At 44.3% G+C, this 19957-nt stretch overlaps 2 protein-coding genes across 2 annotated transcripts in view; both read left to right on the plus strand.

Moving 5' to 3' along the window:
* c2cd3 (C2 domain containing 3 centriole elongation regulator) overlaps window positions 1–13095 on the plus strand; it is a 51960-nt gene extending 38865 nt beyond the window's left edge. The window contains exons 23-34 of the mRNA XM_062552721.1: window positions 6–333; window positions 853–1211; window positions 1938–2276; window positions 3027–3165; window positions 3653–3717; window positions 4083–4288; window positions 4717–4850; window positions 4979–5143; window positions 6749–6975; window positions 8068–9091; window positions 10277–10385; window positions 12656–13095. Coding sequence (XP_062408705.1) covers window positions 6–333; window positions 853–1211; window positions 1938–2276; window positions 3027–3165; window positions 3653–3717; window positions 4083–4288; window positions 4717–4850; window positions 4979–5143; window positions 6749–6975; window positions 8068–9091; window positions 10277–10385; window positions 12656–12787 — 3227 coding nt within the window. The 3' untranslated portion in view covers window positions 12788–13095. The remainder of the gene's footprint in view (window positions 1–5; window positions 334–852; window positions 1212–1937; window positions 2277–3026; window positions 3166–3652; window positions 3718–4082; window positions 4289–4716; window positions 4851–4978; window positions 5144–6748; window positions 6976–8067; window positions 9092–10276; window positions 10386–12655) is intronic.
* A 449-nt stretch (window positions 13096–13544) lies between these two features.
* On the plus strand, window positions 13545–19165 carry LOC134099950 (dicarboxylate carrier SLC25A8-like). The gene is made up of 6 exons (XM_062552990.1): window positions 13545–14132; window positions 14347–14551; window positions 15687–15884; window positions 16199–16300; window positions 16682–16862; window positions 17952–19165. The coding sequence occupies exons 1-6, from the start codon at window positions 14004–14006 to the stop codon at window positions 18064–18066; spliced, it is 930 nt and encodes a 309-aa protein (XP_062408974.1). The 5' UTR covers window positions 13545–14003; the 3' UTR covers window positions 18067–19165.
* Window positions 19166–19957: the final 792 nt, after the last annotated feature.

Consider the following 19957-nt stretch of genomic DNA (forward strand, 5'->3'; position numbering starts at 1 on the left):
TCCAGGGATCCAGGGCTGGTTTGGTCTCTCTCTGCCCCAAGACATGAGCCCCTCTCAGGCCTCCCACTGTTCCGTAGGGGGCCTGGAGCTCTCCCTCAATTTTGCACACCACTCTGATCGCGACCGCATGGTCAAAGCCGCCCGCGGCATCGGCTGGGAGCCCGACCATGGAGATGAAGATCATGATGATGAAGATGCTGCTGATGAGGACGAGGGTGCCAGAGCGAGGAGCGTGTCCGTGACAGTGGCCGTGCCTCGGGCCTGGCTGCCGCTGCGCAGCCTCGTGCGGCCTGGCGACTCTGACCTCCTACGGTCCACCTACTGCTACTTCAGGTGAGGGCTGCTGGGCAGTATAGGCCTAGTATAGACTTACAATCGTATTTATTGCAATTTTATCATGTCAATATTGTCCCTTTGTCATTGTCATATTATTATTTTGCAATAACAATATAAATGTCATAAAAATTGTACCATTTACCAGTCACATCAAGTCACATGGGCTTAGCATCTTGATAGTAATGCAAACACAATAAAAGCTCAATCCTGACCTGACCTTCATAAAAGTTTATGCGGACCATCGTTGGCGATTAACTGTTCATCCTAGCCTACTGTATAGCGTGAACTCCTCCTGCCCACTTGTTCTACAAAATGACTTATGCATATATTATATATATATTGTATACAGTCATTGGTTCTACATGTGAACGGCCCATTTTGCCGCACATGTGGACGTATGTGAAATGTCATCAACTACATCATTAGTTTCTCGATAAGCCAACTGTTTTATCAGGGGAAGTAATTATAGTGTTGTGTCATGGCCAATGCCATCCATATGTTGCACCCCTACCTCAGGTACAAGCTATACGACCGCGACACCTGCTGCTCTGACCTCCGCCATCCAGCCCTGGACAAGCCAGCAGGGCTCCGGGAGGAAGATGACGACGATGACGACGTCAACGAGGACGACGAGGGGCAGGACGAAGGGGCAGCCATGACGACGGTCTCGTTCGAGCGCAGCTCCGCGGTGGGCCTGCGCTGGAGGCGGCCGCTGCGCTGGTACCTGCGGGAGGAGCGGCTGGAGGTGCAGGTGTGGGCGGCGTACGGGAAGGGCCGGGGGGCGCGGCCCTGCAACACCGACACCCTGCTGGGCTCCGCCTTCGTGGACCTCTCCGCACTGGCCAAGCCGTCCACTCAGAAGCAGACCATCAGCGGTGAGTCCTCTGCTCTCTGCTCTCTGCTCTCTGCTCTGTTCCCTCCTGCTTGCTAAAAGTATTACCAAAGATCCTTCTTTACTGACAAGATAGAGCAACATAATGCATCTCTGAAGCAAAATTCAAACAGTTCCTGTCTGCTTAAAGAGGCGTGTTGCAAAGTCGTCATAGTGGGATATCGATCTCTGTCAGATTGGCAAGCAGTTCAGTTCGAATGAAACGTCACTTTCTAGGTCTGCTTAAAGGGGGATTTCGCCCCCCTCCCCTTTGCGAAAACAGAACGCGGAAATGTTCTAACGCTTGCGCCTCTCGTTCCGTTTTAACCCTCTCTGGTATTACTGTTCAAAACTGTCCTACCCGAACACAGAAAGTTGCTAGGGAGGTAGAGGGCCGCTCAGACAATGGCAGAAGTGCCGTTTGTCATGTTAAGAGGTTATGTGCCATCAAAATGATTCTTTGTTTATTTTTGATGATGGATTTATTTGTCCTATGCGGAAAATTGTTCTGTGCTATACAGTACATCTGATACATTTATACAAAGACAGTAAGACAGACGAGACAAAATACAAGACAGAATATGCAACAGAATTCTGTTATGTTATGGTAAAAAACAATCTTAAGGGTGCTTTTAATTGCATTTTTTAACCTTCTAGTAAGCTGAGCTGTTGTACATGTATATGGCCACTTGATGATGCTTGTGTCTCTCTCCGTGCTGTGCCCCCTCAGGAGTCTACCCCCTCTTCAGACGCTCCGCAGCCGACCTCAGCGGCGCCGCCCTCAGGGTCCACGTCACCATGACGCCCGGCCCTGCACTGGCCGGCTACGAGAGCGACCCTCAAGCGGATGAGGAGGACGAGCAGCATCAGCAGCAGGCGGAGGAAGAGTGGGAGGACCTGGCGACGATGACGGGCACCCCCTCACGGCAGTCGCACACGCATAGCCGCGCCCGTGTGAAGACCGCCTCGAGCAGAGAACCTCCAGGGTCTCCCAGTCCAGAGTTCAGGGAGGAGGACACCTTCAGGGTCACCATGACTGTGGACAGAGCCATGCACCTCAGCCTTAAGGGTACGTCACAGGGGCCAATGAGGGGTGTTGATGGGTTTGTCACAGGGCCTCTGGCTCTGACCAACTGAAGGGTGTAGATGGGTTTGCCACAGGGCCTCTTGCTCTGACCAACTGAAGGGTGTAGATGGGTTTGCCACAGGGCCTCTTGCTCTGACCAACTGAAGGGTGTAGATGGGTTTGCCACAGGGCCTCTTGCTCTGACCAACTGAAGGGTGTAGATGGGTTTGCCACAGGGCCTCTGGCTCTGACCAACTGAAGGGTGTAGATGGGTTTGCCACAGGGGCCTCTTGCTCTGACCAATGAGGGGTGTAGATGGGTTTGCCACAGGGCCTCTGGCTCTGACCAACTGAGGGGTGTAGATGGGTTTGCCACAGGGCCTCTGGCCAACCGAATGTGCTCCTCAGGCTACCAGAGGGCTTTCATGGGTATGTGTGATGATTGGACAATTATCGGGTCTGTAAACAATGTTGTCCGCTCACAGTGAGAATGTGGTTGACTTTTTCACTCTATTGACAATTTTCTCATAGTTCCCCCCCCCCCCCCCCTACTTTTATTGGTAAAAATCCAACACTGTTACTTCTTACGCCTGTCTTCCCTCCATTCTGAGCCCGAATAAGTTTGACATGTGTTTTTATTTTATTCATTAGAAGCAGTTTACTTTTTTTCAAGGTAATAGCTGATGATGCATTAGATATGCATTTCCCACTTCCTCTGTCTCACCCGGTGCGCTGGGGTGGCGTCTCTCCTCAGGGTGCCCGCTGTCTGAGCAGCGCGGGGGGGTGCCAGGCTACTGTGTGTCCTACGCCACGGCCGGCCCCGCTGGCACGGTCACCACTGACGTCGTGCAGAACAGCAGCTGCCCAGTGTGGGACCATCATCTGGAGTGTCGGTGAGTCACACTGCTCGGCTGACACACTCACTCTGAACAGGGCTTAGCGCAGATCATAACATGGGTGTCTGATGTCCCTCATACCTTTTCAGAGAAAGGGCAGAGGAACTGGTAATTAGCCGGTGTGGTGGCGAGCTGCTCAACTATCGTAGAGACACTGCAGAGCTTGCACCGGTATATCTTATAGCCCAAAATCGCAGAAAGTGGATTAGTGGATTAACTAGTAATATTGTTCAAAATAGCACCAAACCTCGTCAGTAGCTTGCTGAGGGTCCCTACACATAAAACGAAGCACCAACAACATAATCCAGAGTTTATTGCAGAAGACTGTTAAGAAGACTTACCAACTGTCCCCCTACAAGCTCCTCGCAGGAAAATCTGTATGTCACATGAGATCTCGACTTTCTTTCGAGTCAATCTGTGTTTAGGATAATGTAATGCTTAATGTATGCAGACCTGTAAAAATGTCTCTCCTGTGCTGTCATAGGCTATCAACACAGCTGCTGTTGGATCCTCAGCAATCTCTGGTCTTCAAAGTCTGGCATAAAGGAGGTAATGAACACATTTTCCAACCAATTTGGTTTATGTGCAGGAGGCTCTTTAGCCAACCAGGATACAGTTATCCCTCTGTGTTGGGGCTCCAGCATATATATATATACAGTATATATATATATATATATATATATATATATATATATATATATATATATATATATATATATATGAGTTGGCTAAATAGCCTCTCTGTGCATAAACCAAGCTGCCATTCACACTTCCAGCTGTAATTGGATTGGTTGTTGAACTCCGACATCAACCAAGTTTCATCAGAGTCCAGGCCTGCGCCTCACAGCAGTCACTAATATGCTCTCGTGTGCCTCCCTGGGTCTGGGCGTCCCCTCTCCTCTATCCCCTGCTAGACGTGGAGCGCGTGATCGGCTTCGCCACGGTGGACCTGTCTCCGCTGCTGTCTGGGTTCCAGGCGGTGTGCGGCTGGTACAACATCACGGACTTCAGCGGGCAGTGCCAGGGCCAGCTCAAGGTGGCCGTCGCGCCGCTGAGGGGCGTGCACGAGCTGCGCCGGCACAGACAGGCGTCTGCAGAGGAGACCGCCAAAGACTCCAGCGTAAGAGAGGGGTGATCTTGTCTAGTTAGACAGTGTCACAGTGATGTTGTAGTCATGGTTCGTGTTTCATTTGAGAAACATGAATGTAAACATTTTAAAACAAAATACTTGTTTGATGCTTGATGTGATTTAAAAAAGTAAAACGACTTGGGGACGGATGTTATGCCAGTCGTACGTTTGGTCTCATGTGTAACTTGGGTCTAAATAAGGTCTTAACTGCATCAGAAGAGAATTAGCCCCACAATACGTCACTGTCTTTATCTGTTTGAAAAATATAAGTCATTTTAACATTCATTTCAATGATCATTTTAACATTTTAACATATTTACTTTGTAAATGCCTTAATGTCAGCCCTAGTGTTGGGCCAGCTGTGTAGTGTCGTGTGAGTTGTAACGTAACGTGTGCTGGGGGCTTGTGTTGTGTGGCAGGCTGTGTTTAGCGGTCTCCCGCTGTGCTACCAGACGACAGGCCTCTACAGCGCCTTCCCCAGCCACATCAGCCGATACACGGAGCAGCGCATCAACGCCTCCCCTGAGCACCTAGAGCGCCTCCTGTCTGAGAGGTGAGGCATTACACACACACACACACACACACACAGGGGCCAAGGTGATGGAACAGCTGGGCGTTTGGGTTTGTCTCTTTGCCAATCGAAGCCTCAGACCCTGCTGTTTTCTCCTTTTGGCATCACAGCAGATCCAGTGACCGGCATGAGGAGCACGTGGACAGCGTGCGTCAGTTCCACCAGAGCCTGCAGGAAGGGGAGCAGCGGGGCTCCGCCCCTCAGCCGGGCACCGCCAGCACCGCCGCCGCCGGAGACTCTGACCCCAGCCGCTCCGTCCTCTTCTCCGCACTCAGGTGTTAACCCCACCCAGGGGCCTCTGGGAGACTAGCATACACAGTGCTGCATAATGTAGTACTGCTACTTACTTATCTACCTCAGCAGACGAGTAATGTTCAATGTACCAAGTGTGAAAAGGTGAACTAGTACAGCAACTAAGGAGAATGAGGGTGCTAGGATGGAAGACATATGGTCTTGGATTTCGAGTAGCAGATCTAGATACTGTAGATAGATAGATAGATACATAGGGTTGGGTATCGTTTGAATTTGAACGATTCCGGTTCCGATTCTGATTTGTTGTTTCGACTCCGGTTCCTACCGATTCTCGATTCCGATTCTTTTAAGAGGCAGGGTCAAAAAGTTTAGGACACCAGTATTTTAATAAGCTAGCTAACGGTCTTTCTGAATGAAATAGTCTGACCTTCTCCATCAATTTTAAGTTTACTATGAATTTCTCACAGGACTGTTTTGAACTACAATATAAATATTAAATCTATGAACTTGAATATAAATATTATAATGCAATGAAACCTCATGAAAACACATTTAGGCTACACATGTGTGTATGATGCCGCAGATACTTAAACATGTTGTCTTGCTCCCACTCGGCTAACCTGGTGCAGAATAGCAAATAAACAACGAAAAGCAACTTATGAGGGTAAGGCCTGTTGTCACAAGTTTTGGGCAAGGTCCATTGGCTATATAGTTACAATTGTGCGAACACTTCCGGTGGATGCTTCTTTGTTGGTGTTCAGCGGTTTCTTCTTCCGGTCAGCATACTGAGAATCGATACTAGGTATTGAAATTTAAACTTTCGAACGATTCCGGGTATATCGGAAAGCCGGTTCCGGTTCCAATCGATTCTCGATTCTCGATACCCAACCCTATAGATACATAGATTGATACTTCATTCATCCCGAGGGAAATTGTAGGCTTAGTCAACCATAACACAACACACGTACAGTATACACATATATCTCACATACATACTGTACAAATCACTCACAGAAATGAGCATGTGAAGTGATTACAAAGTTCTGGTATAGATCTGCTTAGCAATGTGACTCTAGTAGTGCTGCCACTAACGACTAATTTTCTAACGATTAATCTTTCGACTAATTTTTCGATTAGTCGACTAATCTAAACGACTATTTAAAACAAAATTATTTTGTTGTGTCCATTTCATTCTTAACTCAACTGAAGGACCAAAACATGACATATAGCCATAGATATAGATATGCTCATATCAATATCAGCCTACTTTTGTAGAGTTAATAACAGAATTAATAACATTACAGACGTTAGAGACGGGAGACCAAAAATAAATAGGGGGTCAATAGGAAAACGATTAGTCGACTAAAAAATTCGACATTTTCATAATCGATTAGTTCGATTATGTCGATTAATCGCGGCAGCACTAGACTCTAGAAGAATTCAGTACCTTGTTGGCCAGAGGTCTCAGTTATTTCCTGTGTATTGACCACACCTGTGCATAAACCATAGTGCCCAGTGGCCCAATAAATCAGATCAAGCGCATTACAAGGAGATCAAGACTTTAGTAAAAACACAAGCTTCACTGTTCTTCCTGTTTAACGCTGGTGTATTCCACAACGTTTGTGTAGGAGGAACCTGAGCGAACTGGACGACATCCAGCGGTACTTCAGCCGTAAGCTCACCACTCCGACCTTCCCCTCCGTGAGCCGACGGGAGGAGGAGGAGGAGGAGGAGGAGGGGGGCAGCGGCGCCCCTCAGCAGCCCCAGGAGGAGCACAGGGACTCGGACACAGATGCCCAGCAGCTCCTGCTCAAAACCAGCCGCCTGGTGGGGGAGGTCAACAGCCTCTTCAGTGGTGAGTAATAATAATGATAATAATAAATAATTATTACAATAATAGTAATAATCTTTATTTGATAGAGCACTTTTAAAAAATCACGTTACAAAGTGCTCTTCAGTGGCCCTTGCCTTGCAGCATAAACAAACTTCTGCTGTCAGTGCCAGTGTTGGGAATTCACACTGCCTTTGTACTGTAGGCTTTGCTTATTTTGGGTCCACTGATTTTTATATTTTATAGTCGACTTATTACACTCAATTGTGATTTCCTTATGTTCACTTCCTACAGCTAGATATTTATCCAAGGGTGCAGTTCTGTATGTGATTGTGTACATACTGTATGTATGTTCATGCGGCAGCTTGGAGATATTTTGACAAAGCACCATGCCCTGTACGCCTCTTTCAGATGTTGATTGTTTTTCTCTCTCCCTTAAATCCCTCCATTTTCAGACTTGCCAACCAGTACAGATTTTGTGTAGTGGCTACTTATTTTCATATCAATCAAAGTATGCCGGTACGATTTGTTACTTAAAAGTACGCAAAAAAACAAGCAGACAACTTTCTCGGAAATCTCCCTGGAGCGTGTGAATTTAGAATCTCCTACAAAGTGATTGAGTGAAAGAAAAAGTGGTGAGACCTGGTGAGATAGAATGATGGGCAAAGCCTAGCGATTGGCCTCTCTTTGCTAGTTTTGCCGAACTGCCTGTCAGTTGTTTCTGAGGGCGGGTTTCATCTCTTTCGCTCTTTCATTACATGTAGCCTGCTGCAGCAATTCCAAAAAATCATTTGTAGGCTAACAAGCACACGCCCCATGCTACACTTCAGTGTATGTCTGCCTATAGACTTGAGGTAGCACTTTATAGTATTGCTTGCGGTTTCATTTTAACTCGGCACTCCCACAGAGTTAAATGAAATGCTTTCTGAATCGAGCTTAACAAGTGTTAGTCGAAAATTCGCGTCGTTCCCCCAGCTGGCCAATTTGAAATCCTTTGCGAAATTTAAAAAATCTGCATTGAGTGCGATTGTGAATTCACTTGTAACAGTGGGTTGGCAGGTCTGCATTTTCCCCTTCCGTCAACCTTTCCCTTTGTGCTTCCTTCCATCGCTTCAGGTACGAGTGAATCACACGTGCACTTGTCAAACCTTTCTGGCCTGCCGCCACGGCCCGAGAGAGAAGCAGGTCCATCAGCAGACCAACAGCAGGCTGGGTCCACGGTGGTGCCTCCACCTTCTGAGTCCCTAGACTCTCCTCCATTCTCCCCCAGAGACTGTAGAACACCTGAGGGTGACGACCCCACAATGACCTCGTACGACCCTCCAATGACCTTGTACAACCCCACAATGACCTTGTACGACCCCACAGTGGCAAGAAAACTTCCTGCAGAAGCCTTGGAGCCTCACAAGGACAACAGACACCCCACTTCTCTGGAGGAGGAAGAGGAGGAGCTCAAAAGGGGCTTCTCTGAGGAAGAAGAGTTGGAGGAGCAGGATGAGCGTGAGGAAGAAAAGGGAGAGGAAGACGAAGACGAGGAGGATGATGATGATGATGACGACGAGGAGTTTGAGGAGACCCTGTTAGAGCCCCGCACCCTGAATGAGGTCACTTCCTTGACGGACAGAACGAGCCCCTGGACCAGCATGGTGTCTGACCCTGACCTGTGCTCGGTAGAGGAACTGGAGGAGCGGCCGTCAAGGGACCTCCCCGTGATGAGGTCCGGCCTGGAGGAGGAGGCTGAGGAAGAGGAGGAGGAGGAGGAGGAGGATGATGACTATGAGGACAGGAGGGACATAAGGGAGTCCACACAGATTGAGAACGCCCTGGCTTACTCATCCATTAAACTACACCGGCTTCAGGACTCGGACTCTGAAGGCTCAGATGCAGGGAGTTCTGATGCAAACGACACTTTGATCGAGACTAGAGGAACGCCACAGAGACTAGAGGAGGACCAGGACCGCATGTCTCTATCACAGCAGCAGGGAGATTTGTCCTCGGGCACTGAAGAGAACACCACTCCCAGGGGCCCTGGCTACCGACACACAGAGGGGGAGACTTCTGTGATGTCGGCAAGCGGTGAAAGCAGCACAAGCCCGAAACGAGGTCCTGCCGATCACATAGAGGAGCAACAGAAAGAACTGTATCCTTTTTTTCATCACATCTTAACTCATTGGCTGCCAGCGATTTTCAGTGCAGAGCGCTCCATACTGCCAGACGTTTTACAACATTACAACTGTTTTTCCAAGATCCACCGAACGGTGAGCTTTATGACTATGTAAACACCGAAGGTACCAAATGAAAGAGTAGACTCTCTTCTTTCACCAGGAAAAAACGGCTTGTTTCTATCGTTTTCCGTTCTTTAGTAATCGTCAGTAGAACATGGGTTAGTTTTGCTAAAAACACCTGTTTTTGACCAAAACATGGAGAAAACGATCTTTTTGTGAAAATCAACTTTTTAACGTTAGCGTTTCAGTAGTATGTCAACCACGATTGCACTGTTATCTCGTCAGTCTCGTCAAGGTTGCTAGGGACTCTGATGGTCGCTAAAGACTCTGAACAGGATGCTAGACTTAGCAAGCTAGCACTAGCAAGGTTGTTGTTAGTCTAAATCGCAATATCCAATGTAAATGGATCATACCGTTCACGTGTTTTCCATCCTTGATGTAAGAAGTAAGCATATTTATTCCCTGCATCGCGTGCAAACTAGATCCACTGTGGTCGATCTTCAGTGTGTTTGCTAGTGTGTCTCTGCATGACTTGTGCACTCTAGGCAGATACTAATGATCCAAATGGCACTGTTGCCATCTAGAGGTTCGGATCGCTAGTGCAGTCTGTTTACAAGCCTGAAACTCTGCCAGATCGTTCCCAAGCCCACCCAGGAGCCCTCCCCATTGAAAACGGCAATTGACGTCTATAGACGTCAATGGCAGTCAACGTATGTGTCTAAATTGACGTTTAAAGACGTCAATGGCAGTTAATGAGTTAATAGCAACTTTCTGGGGTTGATATTATTGGTGTTAACACATGTTTTTAACAATTTAAACATTTATCACAAAGTGAAGAAGACATGTGTGAATTTGATGTCAGTGTCAGTAATTGTTAACTAGTAACTTCAGGTTCAGAGCTGGGTGGGGGATTGGGGTGCGGATTGATATGATTATCTGAGTAAAAGGTCCCCAATAGTTGAACAACCCTTTTAGTACTTGCTACCCGTGCCTTCATATCACATGACAACCTCTTTGTACTAAACACATAGTTTTTTTTTTCCCAAAGACCATGTTGCTTCGAACATCACTGTGTGCATCTTCCTTTACCCACCCTGTAGCTGTGATGTGATGGACTTTCCAAACTTCTTCCTTCCCACTCAACATCTAGAGGCCTCCATGAGAGCCCTCCGCCTGGCCCCCGTCTTCCCTCTGGCAACCTCCGACCCAGTAAGAGTAAAATGACTACAGTACACCTTTAATCTTTGTTTTCTGTTCTTATGTTGTCAGTACCTTGTATGTCAGACGCGATAGCAGAATCTAAACATCTAAACAACTTCTCTAGCAGCAGTGTGCTCAGCGGTCATGGATGACTGCCTCACTGTTGCTCACCTTCTCATCATTATATAAAGCCGGCCCCAAACTGTTTCATTGGTCTGAACACATCTTCACTGGGCAATGGAGCAACCCCAGGCTGAATTTCCCTCTATCAAATTTTGTGCGCGTGGTAAATTTACGCTAGTTTCTAGGCTACTATTTCAACCTCGGTTTTGTCTCTAAAACAACCTTGGTTTTGTCAGAATTCCCCAAAATGTGTAAGAATCTTTCGTTGATCTGCAATTTCTACGATTAGAAAATTCAATAAATTCTACAATTAATTACAGTTACCTATACAATTTGATGTAAATGATTGCAAGTAAAAAAATTGGCACATTAGACATACAGTATATTATATATATCTATATGTGGTGCTGTCTAAAAGACAGTTTATAGCTCAGTGTCAGACAACAAGTGTCCCTTGACAAAAACACTTGACCTTTACTTTAAACTGTTATTCTTTATGTTCTGTGAAATAGACTCTTAACATGGGGCCTCATATTGACAGATGACGCATTTTCCTTTTTTGTTCTACACTTAATATCACTTTGTTGGCTGTTTACTGGACTCGTAAACCCCATACGTCACAGTGTGGTGGCTTTCCACAAGACCTGCAGTAGTGTGACAGACCTGCTGACTCAGCGTACACCTGTGATGTTATTTCTGTCAGGCTCACAGGAGAACATACTTTCATTGTTGGTCACTCTGTTCTGGTATCCCTGCCAAGACCTTAAGCACATCGGGGGTGCCAGCCAACCCTGCGACAGACACAAACGCACGCACACACACACACACACACACTCTCACGCACGCACACACAACCTCTTACACACTTATACACTCACGCACGCACACACAACCTCTCACACACACACACACACACACACACACACACACACACACACGACACGCACAAACACTCCTGCTCAGCCACACACGTCAGGGTAGAGCGTGACTTGTGTAATCCGAGTTGTGAAAATATCTCTGTGGTTATTGCTGGCCATTGTGCATTGCTCCATGCCCATGTAAGCCTTCCCCTGGAGTGTGTCCATGAATAAACATCATTAGGAGCGTTCAGTCTCCCACAGAACATGGGGTTCCCTGCTCACGCTCATAGCCTTGAAGTCAAGTTATGTGCACTGCCTCGAACTAGCCGTCAACTGTGCCACTTTTGGGTTATGTAAGGAACAAAACAACATGTGCCTCCAGGCCTTTAGAATTCCTTCCAATGGCCCGAGCATGCAGCACAAGCTGTTGTCACTCACACACGTCACAACGTGACCTTTTAGAACCAGGAAGTGTTTTGACCACTACCAGCCAGACCATAATATATCGCAAAACAAACCAATAATGCTTAAAGAAAAGTTTTTTTTGCCACTGCTAGAAGATTTCCTGCATTTTACCGAAGAGCTGTGTTTCAAAGGTTTTGATCGTATGGATGTGGTGCCAGTGTTGGGTTGGTATGAGGTCCCTAAATAATCCAAGCATCTCTGCTTTCCGTGCTTTTGTTTTGACCCCAGCGCCACAGAGTCTTATTAAGGAGGTGACAGGTTATTTATGGCATTGGCCACAGAGTAAAAGAACATGGACTGCCCACGCTTAGTCAAAGGTAAAGCCACTGGAAGGAATTTTAAGAGGAGATGTAATCAAGATACGGTATATTGGTGAGACCTGTCAGATTTTCTATTCCTTGCTGCGCATGCTCGGGCTTTATAAAACATCTGATGCTTACTTACTCCACCAGAAGTAAGTGCCTGGCACTGTGTTGGTCATGTTTCTTTACTGTCGTTGCCAATGCCAGTTATGTCTTCAGTAGATACCAAGGTATGAGTCAGACTGGCATGCGTGACCTCAGGTCGAGGGCGGACATGATGTGGGGGTTGCTTGCTAGGCTGTTACTCAAGATAGTTATTCAGAAATGTTTGAATGAACTTTACTGGCACCTGTTCTTTATGTTCTTTCATATTGTTTATTTGGCCGTTCGGAATGTATCACACTTCTATAAGAACAAACTGTTATTTGTGTTTCCTCAGAGTTATGGCTGTTTATCAGCACTTTTAGAAATTAAGAATTTTTTGTAATAATTTAAACACTGATTGCGTGGCTTTCTTCTTTTATGAAAGGAGACATCTCAGGCTACCGGAATTCCACATCGGACTCGTCTGAAACCAAAGTTCACACCCTCCGCAGCCAACAGAGAGGAGACCAAGAGGATAGCAAAAATATTTGCCTCTCATTTTAAGGATGAACACTAGCACTTTTTAGTTTATTTTATTTGTGTGTCTGTGTTTGTCTTTGTGTTTTTATGTGTCCACATGTGTTTAGTAAGAGTTTTAAAGCATTTCATGACATAACTTGACTTTGTTTGTTACTCTGTGTGTGTGTGTGTGTGTGTGTGTGTGTGTGTGTGTGTGTGTGTGTGTGTGTGTGTGTGTGTGTGTGTGTGTGTTTGCATAATTTATTACTGTTTGTGACTTTTTTATACAATCTAAAGTATGAATGATGTTAAGTGTGGAATGTGTACAGTGATTTTTGTAATGGGTAAAGCAAGTAATGGGTAAAGCAAGTGTGTACTCTTTATTAAAAAAAAATAAAGCTTTTTAAAGATATGATTTTTGACTGCAACTTATTTCAAAACTGGTTGTGTTTTTGATTTTGTTGATCTTGAGTACTGAAATTGGGCCAAATCAGCAGGACACCCCTAAAAAGAATCAACAAAACGCATCCAATTAATTGCCCCATCAGTAAGTCACCCGTCTATTATTATTGTTGTGCGGATGTAAATCATTTTACTGCAAAAGTAGTTAACTGTCAGTGATTTATCTGTTCATGTCATTTTGCCTCATCAGTGACTAGGACCCGTGCCCTCGTTACAAAATGACAAAAGCAGCATGTACGTTTGGCAGGCGCGCCAGTGAACTTGTTGGGTAGGCTACGCACTTGAGAACGCATGAGCGTAGGGGTATTTTAAGACCCCCAGTTTGTGCAACCTGTGTCAGAGAGAAACCTTTGATGCACACAGTTGAAACTGCCTTGAAGATCACATGGATATATTCCTTTTAACGGATTACAATTTGGATAGACTTCTGAACTCTGGTAACAACTTGGATGGCCTTTTACGTAATAAAGCTGTGGAATTTTCGTAAAGCTTTTTAAAACTCGTGACTGTTTTAAGCTGTTGAGAGTTTTTGCCGACCTGATGATCTCATCGTTATCATTGGTGCATTCACACCTCAATGGACCAAGAGGACGTGGAAAGGGACTCTCCAGTCAAAGTGAAGACATTAAAACGTTAATTGCTAGAAACTTGAGAACTTAAAACTCTTCTTGTGTTAGCTGTCACGTTAGGCTACTCTCTCAGGGTCGGTGATTTGAAGAAGTAGAGCTCGAGTAGAACTCGTTTTAGTCCTTTGGGGTAAACGTCAAAATCATTAGTTGCTACAAAAGTTATTGAGACACTCGAACTCCGTCATGGTTGGAAGAATGCAAACAGAGGGTCCTACCCCTACATTTACAGTGAAGTTTTTGGGGGCTGGAGCAGCGGGCTGTATCGCTGACCTGTTCACCTACCCTCTGGACACAGCCAAAGTGCGATTACAGGTGAGATAGGCAGGCTACACCACTGCGTGCCTCAAATCATTCAGAACGCATAGCAAATGAATTAATAATTTCCCATCTAAAAACAAACGCCTCTGCTTGATTTTCAATCGGACGTCGTAGGTTGTAGGTTAATAACCTACCATAGAGTGTGGGAATAATTATAAGGAGACCTTTTGTGTTATTTGTACCTTACTCTACACTGTTTGCGTTGTAGATCCAAGGAGAGAACGTATCCAACGATGCGAAAAAGGGCAAGTACAGGGGTGTGTTTGGCACACTCGCAACCATGGCGAGGACAGAGGGACCAAGGAGCATGTACAATGGCCTGGTGGCCGGCTTGCAGAGACAAATGAGCTTCGCCTCGGTCAGCATCGGACTCTACGACTGGATGAAGGAGTTCTACACCGGCGGCTCTGACCGTAAGTAGGCCTAGCCTACAGTTGTTAGCCTACTTATCCAGGCATCAATGACACACGGATTTGGTCTCACATAGGCCTACTTTGTAAATTGATTTAAGACGTCCAACTGCAATGGAGAACTTTACAGAAGTGTGCAAGTGATATTTGGTTTAGCTTTAGCATCTTTAAAATAAATTCCATTATATAGGCTATGTATTTTTTTTACATTTATAATATAGCCTAGTAGGCTATGTTAATATTATGCCAACTGCATTACCTGCAGATAACTGCAGGCAATATTTGGTCTGGTGTTCATAATTGAAATAAGGGGAATTCATTCAAGTTTCATGACTTTTCCTCATTTGAAGGGTACAACAGAGTAAACATGAAATTTGTACAAAAATATATTTTTATCCTAAATTTTTGTCCTGTAAAAAAAAAAAAGTTACGTTGGTGTTCTTAGGGTCAATTTGACCCCATGTTTATGAAACATGATGTAAATGAATATTTGACATATGAATATTATTATTGTAATAGTATGAGCACATGTAGTTATTATCATTATTACATATGCAAGTACATACATATAAGTTATTTTGGCAGGTCTGAAAAAGTCCAAAAAGTCAGCCTTTGGGCTGTTGACACTGGATTGGCCATATTGCCAGCCAGGGTTCCAGGGTTCATAAAGGGGTGTGTGTGTGTGGGGGGGGGGGGTTGTTTTATAGGGCTTTTGATGGTGTCTACCACAAAAAAAACTGGGTAAAAAAAAATTATTTCAATCATTTTTTGTGAGTTTTTTTTAGCTGAGGTCAAATTGACCCCAAGGATAACGAACGTCGGTAAGATTTGAGGACAACATGAGGGTTAATATTATGCCAACTGCATTACCTGCAGATAACTCAGGCAATATTTGGTCTGGTGTTCGTAATTTAAATAAGGGCAATTAATTCATTTTAAATGAAGCATGAATGAAACTAAAACTCCAGTTCAGGAAGCATGGCATCAATTGAAACCTTTTTAAAAACTTTCCAACTAAATTTTGATTTCCAAACAGGTGGTGGCTCAACTTACCCCACTGTCCCCTATTGTTCATAATATGAACTTCCCTGTGTTGCCTCATGGCTTATCTCCTATCGTGCTTATCTCATTGCACCAGATGTCACCTTCACTACCAGGGTTCTGGCTGGATGCACCACTGGAGCCCTGGCCGTGGCCTTTGCCCAGCCCACAGATGTGGTCAAAGTCCGATTTCAGGCTCAAGTCGGACGTGCCGACGGCTCCAAGAGGTACAATGGCACCATGGATGCCTATAGGACCATTGCAAGAGATGAGGGAGTCAAGGGACTCTGGAAAGGTAACAAGCATTTCCGTTTCCCCCATATTATCTGTCTTAAGTATTGTACTCCAGACAAATCAGAAGTCATATAAATGTCCTATTCCAACTTTAAAGTCGGAGTTGATGGATTGCCAATAAATTGCATGTAGTAGCTCCATTATCTATTCCACTGTAGCATACTTTTAAGTAGAAGGCTGTAAAAATCTAAATATATATAGCAATTAGAATATTTTACTGTGTAGCCTAGTCTTTGGTTCCACCATTATGTAAATGATGCAATGCTTTACTGCATGTTAGTTCACAACTATTTGTTCATGTTATTTTCTTTCTAGGTTGCCTTCCAAATATTGCACGCAACTGTATAGTGAACTGTGCCGAGTTGGTGACCTATGACATCATCAAGGAACTCATTCTGAAGTATGACATAATGTCTGGTAAGTATTCATATTGCTAGGCGTGCTGGTACTGTAGATTGTGGTCCTTGATGTAAGTATAAGAGAAGACATAATGGTATTTTATAGTGCAAAAGAGCTTCTTTACACTGGCCGTGTTACCTGATCATTTGACTGAAGATAAAAGGCTGTGATGTTTTGATTGGGATTGTGTGATTTTTACCAAACATGGTAGATGCCTTAGGTTTGTAAAATGTGTAATACTTAAAACTGTTTTTAAATGATTGAAGCCATGAGTAATGATTGCTGTGTCAAACAGAGACGATTTCTAGCTTCATCATATCTATTACCCTTTCTAATAATCCTCATTGCCTAGTGTGGTCAGTGGTAGAAAAAATAAAATGGTCTGTCTGTGTCTTGCAGATAACTTGCCGTGCCACTTCACGGCTGGCTTTGCCGCTGGTTTCTGCACCACCGTGATGGCCTCCCCAGTGGACGTAGTGAAGACCAGGTTCATGAACTCTGCTGATGGGCAGTATAAAGGAACTCTGAACTGTGCTTTCATCATGCTGAAAAAGGAAGGACCCACAGCCTTCTATAAGGGGTGAGAACTGGGCCCGGGGGTCACTGATGTCTCATGTTGCTTTCCAGACAACACAGAAGTTGGATGTTTCCTACGGTATATTCGCTGATTTTCTCCTGCCAAAAATGTGCAGGCCCAAATCAGCGAACTGAGGGAGTAGCTGAGAACGATGATGACGTTGAGCTTGAGTGCTAGTTTGAGCATGACATACAGTATGTCAAGACCAAACGTTAGCGATTGGTTATGGCAAATCCAGAGTGGCTCTGGGCAGATCCAATAGTTTTAAACTTTAAACAGACTACCCCGCATTCAAGGAAGATAACGCTTGGCCATGGAAAGTGGCCAGACTCTCTGTACATTATGAAATATGTACAAGAGTTTGGTAGGACCAGGCTAATTTCAGACAACATAGAAGTCGGATATTTCCTACTTGCCCAATAGTGTTTAAGACAAACTCGAAAGTTGATATTCCTCCTACTAGAAAAAAGTACATTGGAAAATCTGAGTTCCTAATTGAAAACACAGGATAAGTCCACGTGCCCTGACCTTTAAAGTCAGAGCCGAAGTATGACCTTTTACTTTGCGGTTGTCTGAAGCACAGCATCAGAGGCTACATACTGTATTCCTCTGGGCATGATATATATTTTATGTGATGTCCTCATTAAATATACATATCATCAAGTTTACTGCAGTGTTCTCCAAAAATGCAGTTTAACCCAGGGGTCTCCAATCTTTTTTTCCTCCAAGAAATACTTTGACAAAATGAACTTGACAAAGAGCTAATGTTTTATAGGCTGTTAGTAGTAGCATGTACTCACATACAGTAGTTGATATAATTTTTTATAAGTTTTAATGCTCCTTCCAGTTCCTTTACCCTCTGTCTTGATTTGATAGGAATTGTATTAGGTTTACCAAGTGACTTTGTTATCAAATTCACAAAAACATTCCTTGAACCTTATTTTGAGAGCTATACATTAACAGGTGGGGAGCTACTGGTGTATAATGTAATGTAAACGTGCTATAAGAAATGAGAGACACCTATTTGATTCTACAGCTATTTCACATATATGTTTTTTTTTGCTGTTTGCTGTCTCCTCCATCCCCCTTCAGGTTCATACCAGCTTTCCTGCGTCTGGGCTCATGGAACATTGTGATGTTTGTCTCCTATGAACAAATCAAGAGGATTGTGACAAGAAACCAGCAGTCCTGGGAGTCCCCTTTCTGACCTCTCATAAACCAGGGGATGTGTTCTGTCCCTTCCTAACCGCATGTGCCTCTGTGTGAGGTCATGACACTGGTCAAGTCACTGACTGACTTCTGGCATTGGGGGCCAAGCACAGGGCCATTGAGTCTGTGGACGTGGAGTGTAATATGGATCCGAACTATACTAGAATTATACCTCCATTTGTCAAGTCTTAAAGATGTGGTCTCTTTTGAAGAAATGCTAAATGACCACATTCCCTGTAATTGCACTGTTGTTATGCAATTAATTTAATTTTACTTCATTTTAATTCATATTTATTTATTTATTTATTTATTAGTTATAGCACAAAGATGATGAATATGGTGTCAAGAGGTTTTACTGAGCTCACAGTCTGCAACCCCCTAGAACAAGCTCTGGTGATGGGGGTCACAGGTCAACTACTTTTGAACAGGAAGAAAAACTGAGAAGAATTCTGGAGTAGAAATAAGTAGAATAATAGAGGGTGGAAGAAGAAAAAAGGGAGGAGTTCATACACATATCAGGACAAGCATAATTGCATACATGCAACATTATGCAAACCAAACATACAAACAATGAAGAAGGGTCTAATGGTTGAGGAATAGCTCAGTGGGTATTAGGTAAGATGATATGGTCAAAGCAATGATTGCAGAATAACTTGGTAAATTAGTTGGAAATTAGGTTAAGATCATTAGGTTACCATAACAAGAATTAGTAAAGCAACAAAATTGATATTTATGTCAACAAAGGCATTTTGTTTATAGTATTGGTAAATAGTTTGGATTCTAGTCTGGATTCTGTGATTCTAGATGTGAACATATCTGCTTCTCAGATATGGGCAGGAAGATTATTCTACTGGAGTGTGGGGCTCGATAGCAGAATGTTCTACCTTAAACGGAAACTGTGCTTTTTCATACTCTTGGAATCACAAGACAACCTGCATCTTTGAAATTATTTTATTTATTTGTAAATAGTTGTAGTTGTGTTGATTTAATAGTGCCTTGAAAATTCTGTGTAAAAAAAACATGGTAATGGATGCAACAATGTTCATTATGGGGTATAGACCCATACTGTACATGGCATTAAAGATGACTGTACTGTACCTCCTCGCTCATTCATTGGTAATGTCTAAATCACATTACAGAGGTCTTTGTGGACTATGAAAAACATGATTTATTGCAAAAAGGATGAGACTGGATGACATTATTTATTTGTTGAAATATATTTATTGGGCTTTTTTTGCCTTTATTTTTGATAGGATAGTGGGAGACTGACAGGAAGTGGGCGGGAAAGAGAGAGGGGCTGTCTCAAACCGCACGCTTCTGTCAGTACACTGCTAGTGTGCACTGGGTGCTTTCTTGCGTGGTGCCCACTTTTCAATGGTTAGTATATTGTCCCAATTTCTGCACTTTATGCTAAAACTAAGTATTTGATTTGTGTCAGTATAGGCTGTTTAAGACAGTGCCAGAGAGATGGGTGGAGATTGGGGAATGAACCGGGTCAGACTCTCACACACTCAGAGCTGCATATGGCGCGTTGACACTGTTGCCAGTTGCACCGCTGCGCCCCTGGATGATGTTATTGTTGCCATGTCAACAGATCCCCGTGATATTGAAGCCCATAATTGTACCCATTTAAGTGACATCCTATACATCTGTTGCCCTTTTGGGTGGTGACAGAGACACTCTTAAATACCCTGTAGGTAATATCAACACATTATTGCCATTGATCTACTGATATGTATCGATAAAAATGTAAGCCCCATCACATCTTCAGAAATGGACCCAATATGTTGTCATCAGTCAAAAGATGTTCCTTCACCACATTCTCCATTTCTGTTCTTAACCTTTCTTCCCACCATCAGGAGCAACACAGGCTATCAGTGTCATGTATC

This window comes from Sardina pilchardus, chromosome 13 (genome assembly GCF_963854185.1).
Source record: "Sardina pilchardus chromosome 13, fSarPil1.1, whole genome shotgun sequence".
Lineage (NCBI taxonomy): Eukaryota > Metazoa > Chordata > Actinopteri > Clupeiformes > Clupeidae > Sardina > Sardina pilchardus.

Excerpts from the sequence above, each read along its gene's own strand:
- LOC134099950 (XM_062552990.1), top strand. The coding sequence starts at position 14,004 with ATGGTTGGAAGAATGCAAACAGAGGGTCCTACCCCTACATTTACAGTG. Across the intron at positions 14,552-15,686 it reads CTACACCGGCGGCTCTGACC|ATGTCACCTTCACTACCAGG; the intron begins GTAAGTAGGCCT and ends TCATTGCACCAG. Across the intron at positions 16,863-17,951 it reads CCCACAGCCTTCTATAAGGG|GTTCATACCAGCTTTCCTGC; the intron begins GTGAGAACTGGG and ends ATCCCCCTTCAG.